Here is a 16,767-nt window from a genome sequence, read left to right as displayed (position 1 = left end):
TAGGAAAGAAGACTTTTTTTTACAAGAGAATATGCAAAAGAGACGCTTCAAAATGCATCTTTCATACAAAATGCTACCATGGTTGAGATATGACGAGCACGTCAGCATACATCGAGCGTATGCCTCGCCAGTCACACATAGACAACGTGCACATCACCATAAACTGGTGTGCATGTTGAGATGTGTGCACTCGAAGGATGGATGCCAATCATCGAGATCAAAGTGCTAGCATCTTTTACAGTTTCTTTAAAGACTGAATACTGGCCAAATTTAATGCTGATACTGCAGTCTTTAAACTAATTCAAATTAAATTGGGCTGGAATCCAACTTATTAAAAAAACAAATGAAACTGAAGGTTCAGTAATAGACTAATAGTAAAGAATATTTATTTTTTTAAGTAATTTTGTCAAATTTGAGGCCATTATCCCTAAAGATAAGTAATGTTAGTGTACATGAAACTCATATATGAGCCAAGACGTTATAGAGGCATCAACCCTTAATAAGTTCCGGTCAAAAAAAGGCCATCTACCACGTTCGAGCAAGAGTCTCAGAGTCGAGGCCTTGCCCCTCTCTTAGCAGGAAGGTGCAGAGCATCATAGTGACCATATCCATGGTAAAGAACTCTAATGGGATCATCTTTTCCATATTCTTGCCCATACTCGGCTATAGATATCAAGCCGCCAGAATCTTCATCGCGCATGTATACAGTGATTGGCATCCTGGGATTTACGTGTCCATTAGTTCTCATATCACATTTACATCTCGACTAACACAACATTCGATTTATTGAGCATTTTTTATCAACAGAAACGGCTCAAGATGAAACCACCCCACCAGGGAAGGGCAAATTTATACTTGCGTGAATGCATAAAATAAACGCTGCTAATTGCTCGAGAGGTACACTTACTGTAGGACATGAGATGCCATTAATAATTCAGGTTCGCCTCCCCAAGAATGAGGCTTCCTTATTTGTGAAACGTATTTATCAAAATCACCTTCTATGAACCTGAAAGGTTGTAGCAAACAATATACTATTAAAATGCAGGATCTAAAAGAAAGGAAAAAGTAGAGCAAAATAAGAATATTGATGGACGAAAAAAGAGCACGTTTAAAAACTCAAGTTGTTGTTTATCTGATAGTTGTTGTTCATGACATCGTCTTGGCATCATTACATTATTCATAGACGATAAAAGAGGGAAGACTAACCATTCTGTTTCTTCTCTTCTCTTGATAAACTCATCCGCCACCTAACAAACCATGTAGATTCGTTGTGAAGGGACTAATCTTGAAAATTATGAAGAAATCGGGAAGGATTTGAAATGTTTAGTTCGATCCCCTCAAATTTCGTTGAAGTCTTAATGTAATGTACAAGTACAAAATGCAACATCAATATCAGCCTATTGTTATACACATCTTATGCCAAAAGCTAATTCGGCACATGTCGATTCTGTATTTTACATATGTATGAATACCCTCACAGTTTAAACTCAAGTTAAAGCCAAAGATGCAACTTACTCGAGCCCTTAACTCATCAGCTAGTTCTCTTTGCGCGTTCTCGTTTGGTGCTGGATTTCCCAGTCGGATACAAGCTCCATGAGCAACAGAACGGAACAAGCATCTCCCGTCTCCAGGTATACCTGTGCAGTCGAGGAGTTCTGTAAATAACATCTAATTAAAAGAAAATGACATGATGCTACTAACCAATCACAGTGTAGTCTGCCAGGACGTTCTTGCTATTTGAATCCCCGGCACAAGAATCTCGCCTCATCTCATTCCCCTCATGTGACTCAGCATATGAAGGTTGAGCAGTCGAAAAACAGACCATTAGTCCAATAAAAAGGCCGGCTGACACACTGCGTTGCCTCAAAGAAAAAGGCCCTACTTTACATTTAACACTTGAGCCCTGGCCTCGTTTGAGCATCAAAAGCCTCAAATTCAAATCCCCGTAACCAGCTGAAATGTTGACACGGGTATCCCGACGACCAACAGGGCCTTTAAATGTCAGTGAATGACATCCTAAAGAGCTACTAGACTTTGTATTGCTGGTTAAATGATTTAGTCCCGCGTGTTTGCTGAGGGTGGAGCAACAGCACGACGGGTGCTGGAACGCATCAGAAACACGGACAATCGTGTGTCTTTGCACGTTCCCAACTAAGCATACAATGCTCTTGGTGCATGTTGTGATGGGAGTGAAAACAGCCATCTTGATTTAGAGCAATAATGCAAGTGAAAAAGATCAAACACCACTAATAGTACATAAAATCTATAATCAAATCTCCATTTACACAAACAAACCATTCGAAAACACTAAAATTTAGGGCTTAAATTCGTATCGCCATAGTCAGATTATATATATATTAATAGAACCATACAGAATCACAGATGCAGCCCTAAATTGATCAAAATTGAATACCAAAAACAGAGAAACAAAGAGGATGCTTTTACCAGATTTATGTAAAAAGCCAAAACTTATAAACTTTCACACACAACACAAGGTCGCAGACAGAAACAGATGGAAGAACACATTAATTATAGAGATAGAAAATTAATTCTCAGGCATAAAAAACATTGATCAAATTAAGCATGCCACAAATAAATCAAAATAAACTGAATTGAATAGAATTACCTACATGACTTCCAAGGTTTCTATTGTGCAAATATAAAAAACAAAATTAGCTGAATATACGAATAAAAGACATCAATTTGAAGCAGAAAAGTAAGAATAAAACTCAGCTGGAAGCATTAGCTAAAATGAAGCAACTACAGAATAAAAGTAAAGAATAAAATAGCCATGTAAGTAAAGAATTACCATTGAATCTTTCTGAATTGTTGTTGAAATGAAAATAGAAGCTTCAAGCAAACTTCGGTTTCTCAAGCTTTGAAGCTCCGTAAACGACGTCGTATTTTGTTTGGACCGGTCGCAATAAAAATAGCCTAACTAATTTTTACGGCTAATAAATTAGTACTCCCTCATTTGAGGCAGAACTTTTCGGCACGGAGTTTTAGAAATAAATGCTGGGTGTGTTAAATAAATAGATAAAAAAGTAGGAGAAAGGAAAAGGCAGAGAGAATAAAATATAAAGTGAATAAAGTAAAAAGAATAAAGTAAGAGAGAGTAAAGTAAGAGAGAGAAAAAAGTTACTACCATATAAGGAAACGACTCACCTATGAAGAAACTTTCTGAAATGGTAAAATGACTCGACTATTAAGAAACGGAGGGAGGACTAGTATTTTCCTCTTTTTAGTTGTTCCTAAAAATTATGTTTTGTGTAAAAATATACGCATTTCACTTTTTTTAAAGGGAACGATTTTATAAAATAGCGAATAACAAAAATTATACTACGAATTTGGCTTAATCATATGGAGTATATTCAAAAAGTAAACCCACGTTCTCAGAGTAGAATTAGTGTGAGACAATCATCATTTTTTCTTCTTCTTAACCCTCAATCGCTCGTCAGGGAAATAGGATCCAAGAAAGAACTTGCAACGGGGGCAGTAAATTTCAGTGTTAATTCCTTGCAAAATCATGGATTGGTTACCATTTCTCTGGTTAATTTTCTCATGCATGAACCTAACTCTATTGGGATTAAATTTTTACGAGGTATTTTCTGTCCTTTTCCCCCAATTTTACAGTTCCTTAATTGCGATTTATCATCGCCCCTTTTGGTTTTTGTGATAATACTCAGTTCCAAGTAAAAAAAAATTGAAATCTTTTTGTAGCTGTGAGGATTAGAGACAAATTTTGTGTTCAGATTGCACATTTGAGCTTCTGTTTAGTTACTATTAGCATAAAGATTTTGTTTTGTTTATATTCCAGTTGAAAAGCTAATTGCTATGTCAATGAGAAAAATTTTGGGTTAGTCTAGTGTATGTATTTCTTGTCTTGTGCAATTTCTTTTTATGTGAAGTTTGGATTAAATTTGCAGCTTGGTTAATTAAATTTGTGAGCTAGTTAGAACACTGCAATTTTTGATAGCTATGAGGTAGAAAAATCATGATGTCTCTAGATATGAAAAGCCCACTTGATTTAAGTATATGTTTAATTGCTGTGAGAATAAAGGTGTTAATTATTTCTAGGGTTCTTGCTTATATGCTAATTAGAATCCATCTCTCTCTCTTTTTTTAATTTCTTGTGTCTTCCTTATTCGAAAAGTTAATGGCTCTGTAAAAGAGAAAATCTTGGCCAGTGTTTATGACTGAAAATAGGTGTTTGAAAGCTTCGTTATGACAAGAATATTAGTGTAGTTTGGATCAAAGTTTCTGCATTGAGCATTGCTCCTTGGTCCTTATGAAGTATAGCAACCAAACTCCATAGGGCCACTTTCTGTGTTAGTTAGGTTCATACACTAATTGTAGCAAATTAGAGAATATGACCAATGGTTGATTTGATGAATTGGCTGAGGATTTATTTTTCCTTCATAGTTGTCTGTATTTGGCCAGAATTTTCAGAGTATAAGTTAAAAATTTGTTCCTTCTGTGAATTTGTAGACAGTTTCCATGTCTACTTTAAAGATTGTTTTAAATTTTGCATGTCGGCTGCATTTGTGGATGCATAAGTTTCTATGCGGATAGAGAACTTGGCTTCAAATCTAGGAACGTCAAACACTAACTGTTTCAATGTTCTTTGTTGGTTTCTGCAATGAATCGTTTTTTTTTACAGCCAACTCCTCTTTGCTTACCTGCCTCGACTTCATGCATCATCCTCTTGTTTTAGTTCATAACTTATCTCGCAGTCTATGATGTTATGCGATTTCTTGATCGTATATTACAAGTTTGTTTAAGCGCCTAAGCTCTTTGCTTGGTATAGATGTTTCTTGCCTGTGTCCTAACGTTTCACTCTCGTCTGTCTACCTATTTCTTAATCTAATACCAGCATTTAATCCTCACATTTGTTCGTATAAGTATCTCAGCCACGACCCAACATCTACATGGATCTCAAAAGCTCGTTTGTTTTCTGTAGTTCTTAGGGTTCTCGGATTTGGAGGCAGACTTTTTGAATCCCTACGAATTATCGTCTCGTATCAACTATGTGATTGTGCCCGAGTATTTGTTGCATGGCGCACTGTGCATTCTCTTTCTCATGACGGGGCATTGGATCATGTTCCTGCTCTCGCTTCCCACTGCATACTATAATCTCAAGCAGTAAGTTTTCACCGCACAATTATTTTACACAGCAGATAGTGTAATTTACTCATACAATTATAACTATTTATATTCAATACACCATTTATATCTAAATTCATATTGCAAATATATGCTTCAAACATGTTTTGCAACCATATTTGCTATACCTTTTGTGCGAACTTTTATTAGTATATGATACTACTCCTATTATGTTATCATTATTTATTTTCATTAATACATCGTATTTATAAAAATTGTATCATTATGCATTACATGGTTTAGAGTTATATCAATGTCACATATGTTTCCTTAGTGGCAATGTTGAAAAATAGCCATTTTGTTTGGTCGACATAAATAGTTGCCAAAGTTAAAAATGTTTATACAAATTATAGCCACTTTTTTATGTAAATCGACTACGTTACCTTTAATGAATTGTAAAAAAACTATGTTCATGGGAAAATTAGAGGTTCACGCAATCATGCGAATTGAACAATTTCGCATGAGCCTTCAACTTAAATTACTTTCATATTTTTAATTACTATGGGCATTTTGGTAAGAAATTATATATTTTCGCTAGGATTTATATGTTTTTAAACTTTGGCTACTATTTATATATGGACCAAGCAAAATGCTTATTTTTTGCATCTATATTTCTTATCTGAACTGTAATATCTAGCCATGCCCTATCCTGCCCTTGGAAACGGATTAGGCCAGGAGAGACTGAGCCTGGCTAGGATCATCACGTGTCATCGTGTGAACATGCTTGGTTAAATTTGTGCATCCGCAACATCATTACATTTTCACCAGATTGCTCGTCCTGTTTCTGTCTAATGTCTCTCGAATTTAAATTTCAGGTATCTATCAAACAAACATCTTGTCGATGTCACTGAAGTCTTCAAAGTAGTCAGTACTGAGAAAAAGGCTCGTCTTATAAAGCTGGGGTTTTACGTCATCTTCTTTGGTCTAGTCATTACAAGGTTAGCTAAAATACTTACCCTCCAAATTCTCTGTTTCTGGTGAATGAATGCATAATTTTTTTAGTGGTCATTCTCATCAAATGTGTGTTGTTTGGATGTAGAACTATTGCTATGGGGACATTTTCTTTTCCTCCACTCCAATGACAAAGAATTAGATTTTCGAAGTTGATGTAATAAAAAAATTGCATATTTTCTAGGTTTTGCATCTTCTACATGGTCAAATGGTTTTGTTCTTTAATTATGTTTTATTTACTTAAAACTTCTGGTTTTCTTAAAATAGTAGAGGCCGTTCTTATCCAGCTCAATAATTCTTGATTTATGATGGTTGAATGGTAATATACAGGCTTGCATTGTCGGTTGTAAGCGCTGTATTTGCTGACGATGAGGATATTGTGGCTTGGTCGACCATATATTGAACTTGTGTAAGCCAGCGTGTGGCTTCTTCCTGATGATGATGGTGTGCCTTGGTCGAGAGTGAGACAACGCCATTTGCAACCGAGTCTCTCAATTTAATATAACATGGTTAGCCTCTCTCTCTCTCTCTCTCTCTCTACCCATAGATTAGGACAAGAGCTGATGTCTGATCTGCTCAATGGCTAGTAAATTTGTTGGTCATGACATATGTTTTTAAGTTGTGATCATTTGAGCCTTCTTTCTTCACATGCATTGTAATTTGATTGAATTTTTCTTTTTTTGGTGTTTGTCTGCATAATGTACCTTGATTATAATTGTTGAATAGGATGGCTAATTTGTACTACTAGTATTTTGTTTTAAGGATTTGTTCATTTTGACTTTGGTGTAAGTCCGACGTTGGGGAAGGTATTTCACTAGGTGTAGCATTCGAGATATTAAATGGAATGAAGAAAGATCTCTCAATATTGGAAATTGCACTTGTATCTTTACTAACCTTTATGTTGTTGATTCGTTCGCACAAAAAGCTAATGCCTTCAAAAAGATGTAGACAATACACTAGATATTACTCCCTCCGTCCACAAATAGGAGTCCGATTCACTTTTAGCATATATGGTATTAAGGTCCCACATTCTATTAACTTATTCCACTCACATTTCATTTAAAACTAAAATATACAAGTGGGACCTATATTCCACTAATTTTTTTCCACTTACTTTTTTTAATATGTCTTAAAACTCGTGCCGCCAAGAAATGGGACTCCTAATGGCAAAGGAGTAGTAATAAGTGATAAACTAGATAGCAGTCCAACCAAATTGTTCAATCTTCAACTACTACTACCCTCTACAAGTATTATACTCTCATTGTCCAAAAAAAAATATCTCGTCTATGGATAGCACGGGTTTTAATAAGAAATAAATAAAGTAAGAGAGAACGAGAAAAAACTAGGTAAAGTAAGAGAGATGAGGAGAAAAAGTAAGTAAAACGTGAGAGACATTTTACTTTATTTAGAAATAAGACTATTTTTTGTAGACATTCCAAAATTGCAAAAAATAAGACTATTTTCATAGATTTGAGGGAGTACTAGTTTTACTATTTTAGGTTGTTCACCAAAATTAGACTAATTTTAAACATAAAATTTTAAACACTACTAACACTATTAATATGGACATCACTATTCACTAATATTACTTCTACCACTTTTTTTTTTCAACTCTTTCTTACTTTATCAATTATGCATTATAACTGGTGCCATCTATAATTTTATCTATTTTTTGTGGATGGAGGTGGCATTATATTTCATTTGTTCCACTGAAGATGACTACTCCCTCCGTTCCATAGTAATAGGGGCGTTTTTCTATTTTCGTCCGTACCATAGTAATAGAGTCATTTCCCTTTTTAGTAAAAGTCAACACATTTTTCCACACCTACTTTACTCTCTCTTACTTTTTTCTATCTTCATCTCTCTACCTTTTTTATTTTCCACTTTATTCTCTATTTACTTAACTCACCTAACACAATTTTTCTTAATCTCCGTGTCAAAAAGTTTTACCTCTATTACTATGGAACAGAGAGAGTATATTTTTTGGGAACGTCTCACTTAAAGGGATATGATTCATAAATTGAAAATACTCTCATGAATAATCTATGCTTCATCGTGTTTCTTCATTATTATCTTCAATTCACGAAACATCTTGTGCTGAAAAGTAAACGTTTTCGCTTTAAGCGGGACTAATTTAACGGACAGGCGAAACACACATACAACGATGTTAAATGGGGCGCATTGTATTCCAGGCTGTGTAATGACAGATAATTTGGGGGGCACAACTGATTGGGCAGAAGACATGAAATTTCACATCACTGTTAAATCAATTTATTAATATAATTGAATGAAAGGACCAATGGGGCATTGGGCCCGATACCCCTATAACTTGTCTCGCATCAAAATATTCAATTTTATCTTATCACCTAAATACTTTATTAACTTTGAACATATCAAACATTGTTATTTTCATTGTCTTAAAATTGAGAGTGACCTACAACTATAATTCCTTCCTTCAAAGTGTATTCATGTTTGATTGTGTGCTAAAATATACGGTGAGTCGAATACTATTATGTTCTAACTTGGCTTATAGTATAATATTGGGTATGTCAAGAGTCAAGACTCACGAGCATAATTAAGTCGAAAAGCACTTTTGGAATTTAGAGATATGTTTTAAATTAAGATGATTTTCTTGTTAAAATATAGGAGTATTATGTTATTAAGTTATTTATCCACAATGATACAACATATTCATTGTTTAAGATGAATAAATTAGTCGGATATATAATACAATTATTCGTAATTGTAGAAAAATATAATTGTAGTTGGCTAATAATTTCATACTACTATTAAGTCAAATCACTTGAGGAGCTTAGCTTCTTCAAGAGCTGACATGCCGAATACTACTATTTCCTTCGTCCCACTTAAAATGTCACGTTTTCCTTTTAAATTTGTCTCAATTAAGATGACACATTTCCTTTTTTGATAACTTTCTCTCTATAATTAATACACTCAACCATTTTTTCTTACTTCTTTTTAAATATTCATCTTTTTTTCTCTCTTTATTAGTATAATAATTACATCCATCTTTTCTCTCTCTTATTAAATACATTAACTAATACTCCCTCCGTCCCATTGAAGATGACCCACTTTCCTTTTTAGTTTGTCTCAACTAAGATGACTCATTACTTAAAATGGAAATACCTTTATCTCTACTTTATTCCCTCTCTCTTACTTTACTCTCTCCTCTCAACACACAAAATAAATTTGCATAAAATCCCGTGCCGCCCAAGAAAGGGGTCATCTTCCTTGGGACGGAGGGAGTAACTCCTAAAATCTCGTGCCGGCTAAAAAATGTGTCATCTTAGTTGGGACGGAGGGAGTAGTTCAAGCTTTGTTCGTTTAGCTAGCAAGTTGTACAAGTTCGAATGAACCTTTTCCGACTTAAGCCTAAAATAGCTCGCAGGCGACTTGGTGTATTAACAACCCTGCGCCTAGCATAGTAGTCCCTTAGTCCTGGAGAGGTTGTCAAGGTTGGAGGATGACAGGAGATTTTTTAATCTTTTATTTCGTACATTAAGTAGATAGATAAAAGTTCAACAAATGTATTAGTGAAGAAAGAGAAAATTAACTATAGTAATGTAACTGAATGCATAGATGATTATTTACTCTTTGTTTAGGCATATTAAAAAGTGGGATATCTTTTGTAAATTGTAATACGAATGAAATATTTACGAGAGCATATAAATCTCGTTATAAAATTGGACCCCACAAGTGAGGTGGGGCCCAAGTTTGGTGTATTAACTCCGTGGCTTAGTGTTGGGTCATTATCGGAGGCAAAAACTAGATTGAAGCTGTCTTAGTATTGGATGTGTGGGACATGGCTCATCAACTTCCATGGTGTTGTAAACTTGTTATTCATCTCAAACTCTACACTTATAGGGTCCTGACAGCTCGATAAAGGGTGGAGACATATCACCACAAATATCTTTTTTATATACTCCATTCGTTAATAATAGACGTAAGGCGTGACAGTGAACAGTAAATATTTTAATACAGATAAAATAGAAAACAACAAATTTATGTGACCAAATTTTATACAATCAAAAACTAGTTTATTTATATAAAAATAAGTTTATTTATGCATTTTATTAAAATATATGGATGCATATATAGTACATGAAAAGTGTAAAATATTATGGTCGTATATTTATGATTTATGTATATTTTTTTTAATTTTTTGGAACCATTAATTTTATTTAGTGCATACTTTATTTCAAAATTTAAAAATAATAGAAAGAAAATTCAAATATAAAAATAAAAATGAGGTTAAATGCTAATAAGTCTTTTTAACTTATCCACTTACCATATTTATGATTTTAATATATAATTAATACATCAAATATTAATATTACCTTATTTTGGTTGTACAAAATTTGGTTGTTTATCATTACCCGAAAGAAAAATGATAAAACCTATAGTTCGAAATAACTAGAGAATGGTTTTCAGGTTTGGCAGCTTTATTTTCGAGTGAGTTATATGTTTTTGTACTTTATTGATTGTGTGTTCGCTTTTGTAGGTTGTTGTTGAGCTGTCTTCCTTGGTTTTGTTCTAGCTACATAGTTGTCCGTTTTTATTTCTCTTTGATCTCTGTATCGTGTTCTGCAGTTTCTGGCTCGCCTCTCTTTCAGACTTGACCATTTTTATTTACCAAAAAGAAACATACGAGTATAATTTTCTTGAGAATGATTCATTAAACAAATACCAATGTGTATTTTTTATATAATCAAACGTTTCTTTTATTAATCAACTTCCTATATTTATATCAAGAATATTATTGTTCTTTCTATCAAAATGTCTTCTGGGGTAAAAGTAATTATTACATCACGGGTTCGCATGTTAGAAAATCAAAGAATATATTAAAATATCTTCATCTTAAATAATTTGTAATATCACATCGACAAACATAAAAAAAAAAATTGTAATATCATACGCATCGCAACGTATTCGACAAATGATGCAACTATTCAAATAATTGTCAAAATCTCATCATTTGCACATGCAAATGAAAAAATCTCAAAATAGTTCTTTCACATTGGCATTCATAGTTTTGTACTACTTAAATAGTTATATATTCTCTATTTCTCTTCGTCTAATAAAAATAGAACATTTTTGTCATTTTTATAGATCCCTTAAAATAGTTAATTATGTTTCAAAAAAATCTCTAATGAGATGAATTTTATTCTTCCTTCAATCAAATTTTTTTATCCTTTCTTACCTTATTGTGTACTGTTAAAATTCCTTATATTTTGAAAGTGTCTATTTTTATAAAATGGATGGAGGTATGTACATTGATTAAATAATAATTTAGAAAGTGGGCCCTAAAAGAAAAAAGCCCAAATAAATTGGGCCGAGGGAACAATAATCACGTGAGCGTAGGGCGGCTGGAGCCCCACTTAAATTTTAGGATTATGATGTTTTCTTCTAATTTCATAGTAAAAAAATGAAGGCCGATTATTTAGTGGTCCATGAAATGAAAAAGGCATTAATAAAAAAAAGACATCTAGATGTTAAAATATGTTGTAAATTAATAGAAGTACTTGTAAAGAAGTTACATTATCCTAAAACAATAGGTTATATGGTTGAACTTTTTTATCATTATGAATTATCGATAATATTTTAACTACTCTATTTATTTTTCATGGAAAATAATAAATGTATACTAATTTATTGGAAAATAACATTATTGCTTTTTATTTAACACAATTTATCAAATTAGGGGAGTGTTATATTGCTAACTCAATGCTTGATTGCTAACTATAACTCAATAATAATCATTAGATATTCAAATTAAAGGCATAGATCATCAACCACGAAATATCAATACTATCAACAAAAAACGTCAATAAGGCCATAGGATTAATTCCAAAAAATATCAATAGGGGTATTAATGTCAAGTTAGTTATAACTAACTTTTAAAAGAAATCCCAAAACTTTAAATTCATATAACATATATCAAATTAAAGATAATTTTATAAGGATTCCAACGATATACTACATGCATATGTTCCGACGTCAAAATTTGAAAAAAAAATCTAGAATTTTTGTATTTTTCGTACACAGGCTAATGTCAATATAGCTAAGATAATATGTCAATATAAAGCATATACAATGTCAATCCTAAATTTGTGTTGACATTCTCAAAGCATTGTGTTGATATTTTCGAAACACTATATTGACATTTTCATTCAAAATCCTAATTTAGCGTTTTTTTTAAAAAAAATTCGATTTAATTATTAAAAACGAAAATTACACGTGGCAAATTATAGACCACACGTTTTTTAAAATGATATGACCTTAAATTAGTTGTAATTAACAATTAAATAATGAGTTAGCAATTCATCACTCTCCTACCAAATTAATTTTAAATTTATAAAAAATGGGTCAACAATGTCGACGGTTTGTTTATTGATTTATATAGTAGGAGTATTTAATTTGGGGAAGATGTGTCAACAAATGCTGCGGTAACAACCAACATTTTAAACAATCTGACATCTTATATGGAGTAGTTTATATTCCATGCGATTTTTTCATTTATTATAGTACTAGTACTACTTTATATTCTCCTTTACATAAAAAAGTTTAGTATCGTATTTTTATTTTTTGTCAGTGTAAGTTTTTAAATATAGACTACAAATACAGTAGCATAGTGTAATAAAATCGTTTATTTTTAGCTAGCAATTATGTGATCAACGGTGCATTATTATTACACCATAATTAGAATCTGAAATTAAATTTAATACCTAGCTAGGTCTTCCAATTATCTAAGTAGATGCCAAGCCTAAATTATGTTGTTTTGATAATAGTGTTATTATTGTTCTAATAAAGTTTATTTCGATTAATATAATTGACACGTCTTATGGTAGATTAAGGTAGGGTTATCATAGCTATTTTCCTATCAAAGTTTAAGATAATTATTATTGTAGATTATTAATTATTTTCGTCAGAAAACTTCCTCTTCTTGACTGATATCCCTATTTTATTAGTACTTCAATACAAGATATTCCATTTTGGTAATAAAATTATTTATTAACTTTTTAAAATTTTATTGAATAAATAAAGGATTCAACCCGATATATAAGCCCATAAAAATTGTTAAATTAATAATAACCGATATATTATGATAACATAACATACTCTTTATTTGTTTTGTACTCTATTTAATATTAAGAAATAAAAAGGCTTTATTTATTTTGCACTCCCTCCTTCCGTGAAGTAGAGTCATATTTCTTTTCGGCATGAATTTTGATAAATGTGAAAAAAAGTAGGGCTGACAATTTTTGACACGACACGATAATCCGACACGAATCCGCACGAAAATATTGGGTTTGGATCAAGTCTTATTGGATGCGGGTTATTATTGGGTCGACCCACTAAGAACACGAAAAAATCGGGTCGGATGCGGGTTGGATGCGGGTCGGGTTGGGTAACCCGTTAAAAATTAATACTAGTATTTTTATTTTGAGTAAAGATAATTTACAAAAATTGCATACACAAAATGCCGTTCAAATTTTAAAAAGGATAATATTAATTTATTTTGATTAGATAGCATCATTAATTACATATTTTTGTGACTAATTTAACTTTATTTATAATTTTTCATTTTTCATTTGTATTGTAGTACAGATATGTACCAGACCCTTATTAAAAGAAAAATTTTAGAGAGAATAACCATCCATAGTTGTAATGGAATAATGATGGAATAATTTTTTAGTCATTTTATTTAAACTATCACAATGATATAAAGATAAATAAATTGCTTTTTTTTTTACAAAGTATAAATTAGGAAAACACTCTTTTGTTTGGAAATTCTCTCATATTATTTTTGAAACCATTGATATTTTTTCATTAATTTCTAACTTTTAATTTTGAAAATAATATTATACATATTGGTTGATTATTCTATCTAAAATTATTAACAATATAATATGGGTCATTCAATGATGAGACATTGTTGGACTCAACACATATAATAATAATACAACATTCAAATGTATAGCACTTGCTACATAAATTGATAAGATCATGAAAAATTATTAGTAATACTATATGATAAATCACAATATTTTCAATATTTCATTTACTGTATTATTTTAATATTACTTTTATAATTATTTCCATAGTGTGTAATAATATCATAATAGAGATAATATGATGATAACAACATGTGGAACACAACATGTAAATTGTAACATATCCTTTAATTATATGACTTGCTATATAAATTGATATATTTAAATAGTATGATAAACCACAACAAATTTTAGACCCATATTATAAAATTAATTTATGATTAATAATCTGCTATATTTTATAATGCATCAAATGATACATAAGAGCTAGTTCGACGATAGAAGATTGTTGCTCTCAACGTCCACCTAGGCGTGTGACACTTCAAGTGTATTGGTTAATATATTCAAAATATATAATTATGTCTTCATTCATGTAATTTTGGATAATAATATTAAATGACCATGTAATGACCCTACTTTGCATATTTCTCCATGTGTTATAATATATAGAAAATATTTGAAATTACAAGCTTCAAATTATATTTCAAATTACAAAAATTAAAGTAGTCAAAAGAAATGAAATAAAATACAATGACCGTGAGAGATCCAAATGAAAAATAGTACTAAATCAATTAGTGTTTAGAATAAAAGGATAATTTGAATAAATTTATGAAAAATAAGTTTATACTTATAGATACAAAATGTTAATTCAGGTATTATGTAGTAGCAAAACTAATCAACAAATAATTTTATAATACAATTTATTATTATTATTATATTCTTTTTATTTTGATTTAATAAGTTTAATTTAATTATTAGTATTTTCGCTCTTTTGAAGCAATTTGTAATCGTGTTGTTATCGTGCTTAGGTTGTTGTCGTGTTGTTATTGTGTCGGGTCAACCCAAAGTGGTTTGTGTCGGTATCATGTTCAGGTCGATATTGTGTCGGGTCAACCCAAAGTGGTTCGTGTCGTTATCGTGTTCGGGTCGTGTCCGGGTTTGAAGGTGGCGGGTTGGGTTCGTGTTCGGGTTTGGGGTTTCCTTAACAGGTTGGGTTCGGGTTTGGCCTTATTGGATTGGGTCGTTATCAGGTTGACCTGATAACGACCCAATCCGCACGATTTGTCAGCCCTAAAAAAAGTGGATTGAAGAGAGTTGGTAAAATATGAGTCTCACTTATGCTTTGAATAAATTAGTGGAATGTGAGAATAGTAATTATGAACTACTCCCTCTGTTCCAATCTAAGAGTAAGATTTAATTATGGCACGACTTTTAATAAATTGTTGGAGTATGTAATAATTGAAGTGAAGTAGTGGAAAGTGGGATCCTTTTAACTTTTTGTATGTTTAGAATTTTGTTTTATTTTATTTTTATGTAAATAATGATATTTGAGTATAAATTTGATGAATAATGGGGATAAATTTTATGTTCAAATATAATAATATCTAAATGTGAATCTTAAACTGGGACGAACTTAAATGGCAAAATGTAACTCTTAAACTGAAACGGAGCGTTATTTATGGTCAGATTAAAATAGCAAAATAAGACTCCTCACGCTGGCTGGGGAGTTATAGTGCAGCATTATTTCTGACAAAATGTACAAAAAGTAAGAAAAAAAAGTGTATGACAATGTTGTTTCGAGAATTATTAAATGTTTACGAAGTTATGATCAGGAATTTAATTAGAGAAATTAATGCTTAATTGGGAAAAGCAGTGCTAGAACGTAGAGAGCTCCTCTATGTAGTGATGATCTAAGTAGTGTGCCGACAATTTTGACCATCTTCACAATCACAGTTACTACTTACTACTACTGTTTTAGAATAACTATTAGAGTTATTTATTTCTATTAATCTGTTTTACTAATTGCACACACAATAAAATAAGTATTTTGTATAATATACTATTAAGTTAATAATTTTCAACAACTTTTTTATTTATTAGAGTAAAAATGGTATATAAAAAAATTATTGATGTCAGAGAGAGAGTTAGTAAAGAAAAAATACTAGGAGTACTCTATATAGATGGTAGACTCTCGTATATACTCTCTCTATTTCAAAGAATACTAGGAGTAATTCATTATTTGGACGGTATCTAATTTTATGCAATACTATTATTTTATTTATTAATGAAAAAAAGAATAAAATAGATATAAAATATTTTTATTTTAATAATGAATTTTAATAATGAATTTTAATAATGAATTTCTTAATAAATTAATTTTAATACTCCCTCCGTCCCGCTTTAGCAGTCCCATTGACTTTTCTGCACTTGTTTTGTAAAAATGATAATAAATAGTTAAAGTGGAGAAATAATGAAGTAAAAAAGAGAATAATGTAGATAAGACTCTTCTCTATATTATTCTCTTTTTTACTTTTATTATTTCTCCACTTTAACTATTTATTATCATTTTTACAAAACGAGTGCAGAAAAGTCAATGGGACTGTTAAAGCGGGACGGAGGGAGTAATTAATTTTGTGTTACATCTATAACGCAGATTATTTATATAGTTATTAGTTATTAATTTTAAATATTTATTAAATCTAACATGACCTTTTGCATGTAGAAGTAAATCATGAAGAAATCTCATAAGGTATACTACTCTTATGACCTTTTTCTTAATATTTGTGAAATTCTAAATTTA

At 31.4% G+C, this 16,767-nt stretch overlaps 2 protein-coding genes across 3 annotated transcripts; one reads left to right on the top strand and one right to left on the bottom strand.

Moving 5' to 3' along the window:
* Window positions 1-369: 369 nt before the first annotated feature.
* Window positions 370-2,944, bottom strand: LOC125188401 (OVARIAN TUMOR DOMAIN-containing deubiquitinating enzyme 4). 2 transcript variants are annotated; one of them, XM_048085219.2, is made up of 6 exons: window positions 2,810-2,944; window positions 1,702-2,203; window positions 1,516-1,637; window positions 1,207-1,247; window positions 908-1,006; window positions 370-719 (listed from the first exon to the last, which is right to left on the bottom strand). In XM_048085219.2, exons 1-6 carry the CDS (start codon window positions 2,810-2,812, stop codon window positions 548-550), a joined length of 939 nt encoding a protein of 312 aa, XP_047941176.1. In that variant the 5' UTR covers window positions 2,813-2,944; the 3' UTR covers window positions 370-547. The 2 variants fall into 2 exon arrangements, with proteins under 2 accessions (XP_047941176.1, XP_088914163.1); XM_089058037.1 differs by lacking the exon at window positions 2,810-2,944 and having other exon boundaries at window positions 1,702-2,620.
* Window positions 2,945-3,362: 418 nt separating this feature from the next.
* LOC125187456 (protein cornichon homolog 1-like) lies at window positions 3,363-6,861 on the top strand. Its single transcript, XM_048084052.2, has 4 exons — window positions 3,363-3,601; window positions 4,961-5,142; window positions 5,979-6,101; window positions 6,445-6,861. Exons 1-4 carry the CDS (start codon window positions 3,527-3,529, stop codon window positions 6,515-6,517), a joined length of 453 nt encoding a protein of 150 aa, XP_047940009.1. The 5' UTR covers window positions 3,363-3,526; the 3' UTR covers window positions 6,518-6,861.
* The last annotated feature ends 9,906 nt before the right edge of the window (window positions 6,862-16,767 follow it).

Source organism: Salvia hispanica, chromosome 5 (assembly GCF_029641045.1).
Source record: "Salvia hispanica isolate PSC_SH4W2 chromosome 5, Shi_PSC_v1, whole genome shotgun sequence".
Classification (NCBI taxonomy): domain Eukaryota; kingdom Viridiplantae; phylum Streptophyta; class Magnoliopsida; order Lamiales; family Lamiaceae; genus Salvia; species Salvia hispanica.
The sequence above is the reverse complement of the archived record's forward strand: the minus strand, read 5'-3'. Positions and strand labels throughout refer to the sequence as shown.

Coding starts and splice junctions, on each gene's coding strand:
- LOC125188401 (XM_048085219.2), bottom strand. Junction 1,007..1,206: donor AGAAGAGAAGAAACAGAATG/GTTAGTCTTCCC, acceptor ACAACCTTTCAG/GTTCATAGAAGGTGATTTTG. Junction 720..907: donor ATGGCATCTCATGTCCTACA/GTAAGTGTACCT, acceptor CGTAAATCCCAG/GATGCCAATCACTGTATACA.
- LOC125187456 (XM_048084052.2), top strand. CDS start 3,527: ATGGATTGGTTACCATTTCTCTGGTTAATTTTCTCATGCATGAACCTA. Junction 3,602..4,960: donor TGGGATTAAATTTTTACGAG/GTATTTTCTGTC, acceptor TGTTTTCTGTAG/TTCTTAGGGTTCTCGGATTT. Junction 6,102..6,444: donor TTTGGTCTAGTCATTACAAG/GTTAGCTAAAAT, acceptor GGTAATATACAG/GCTTGCATTGTCGGTTGTAA.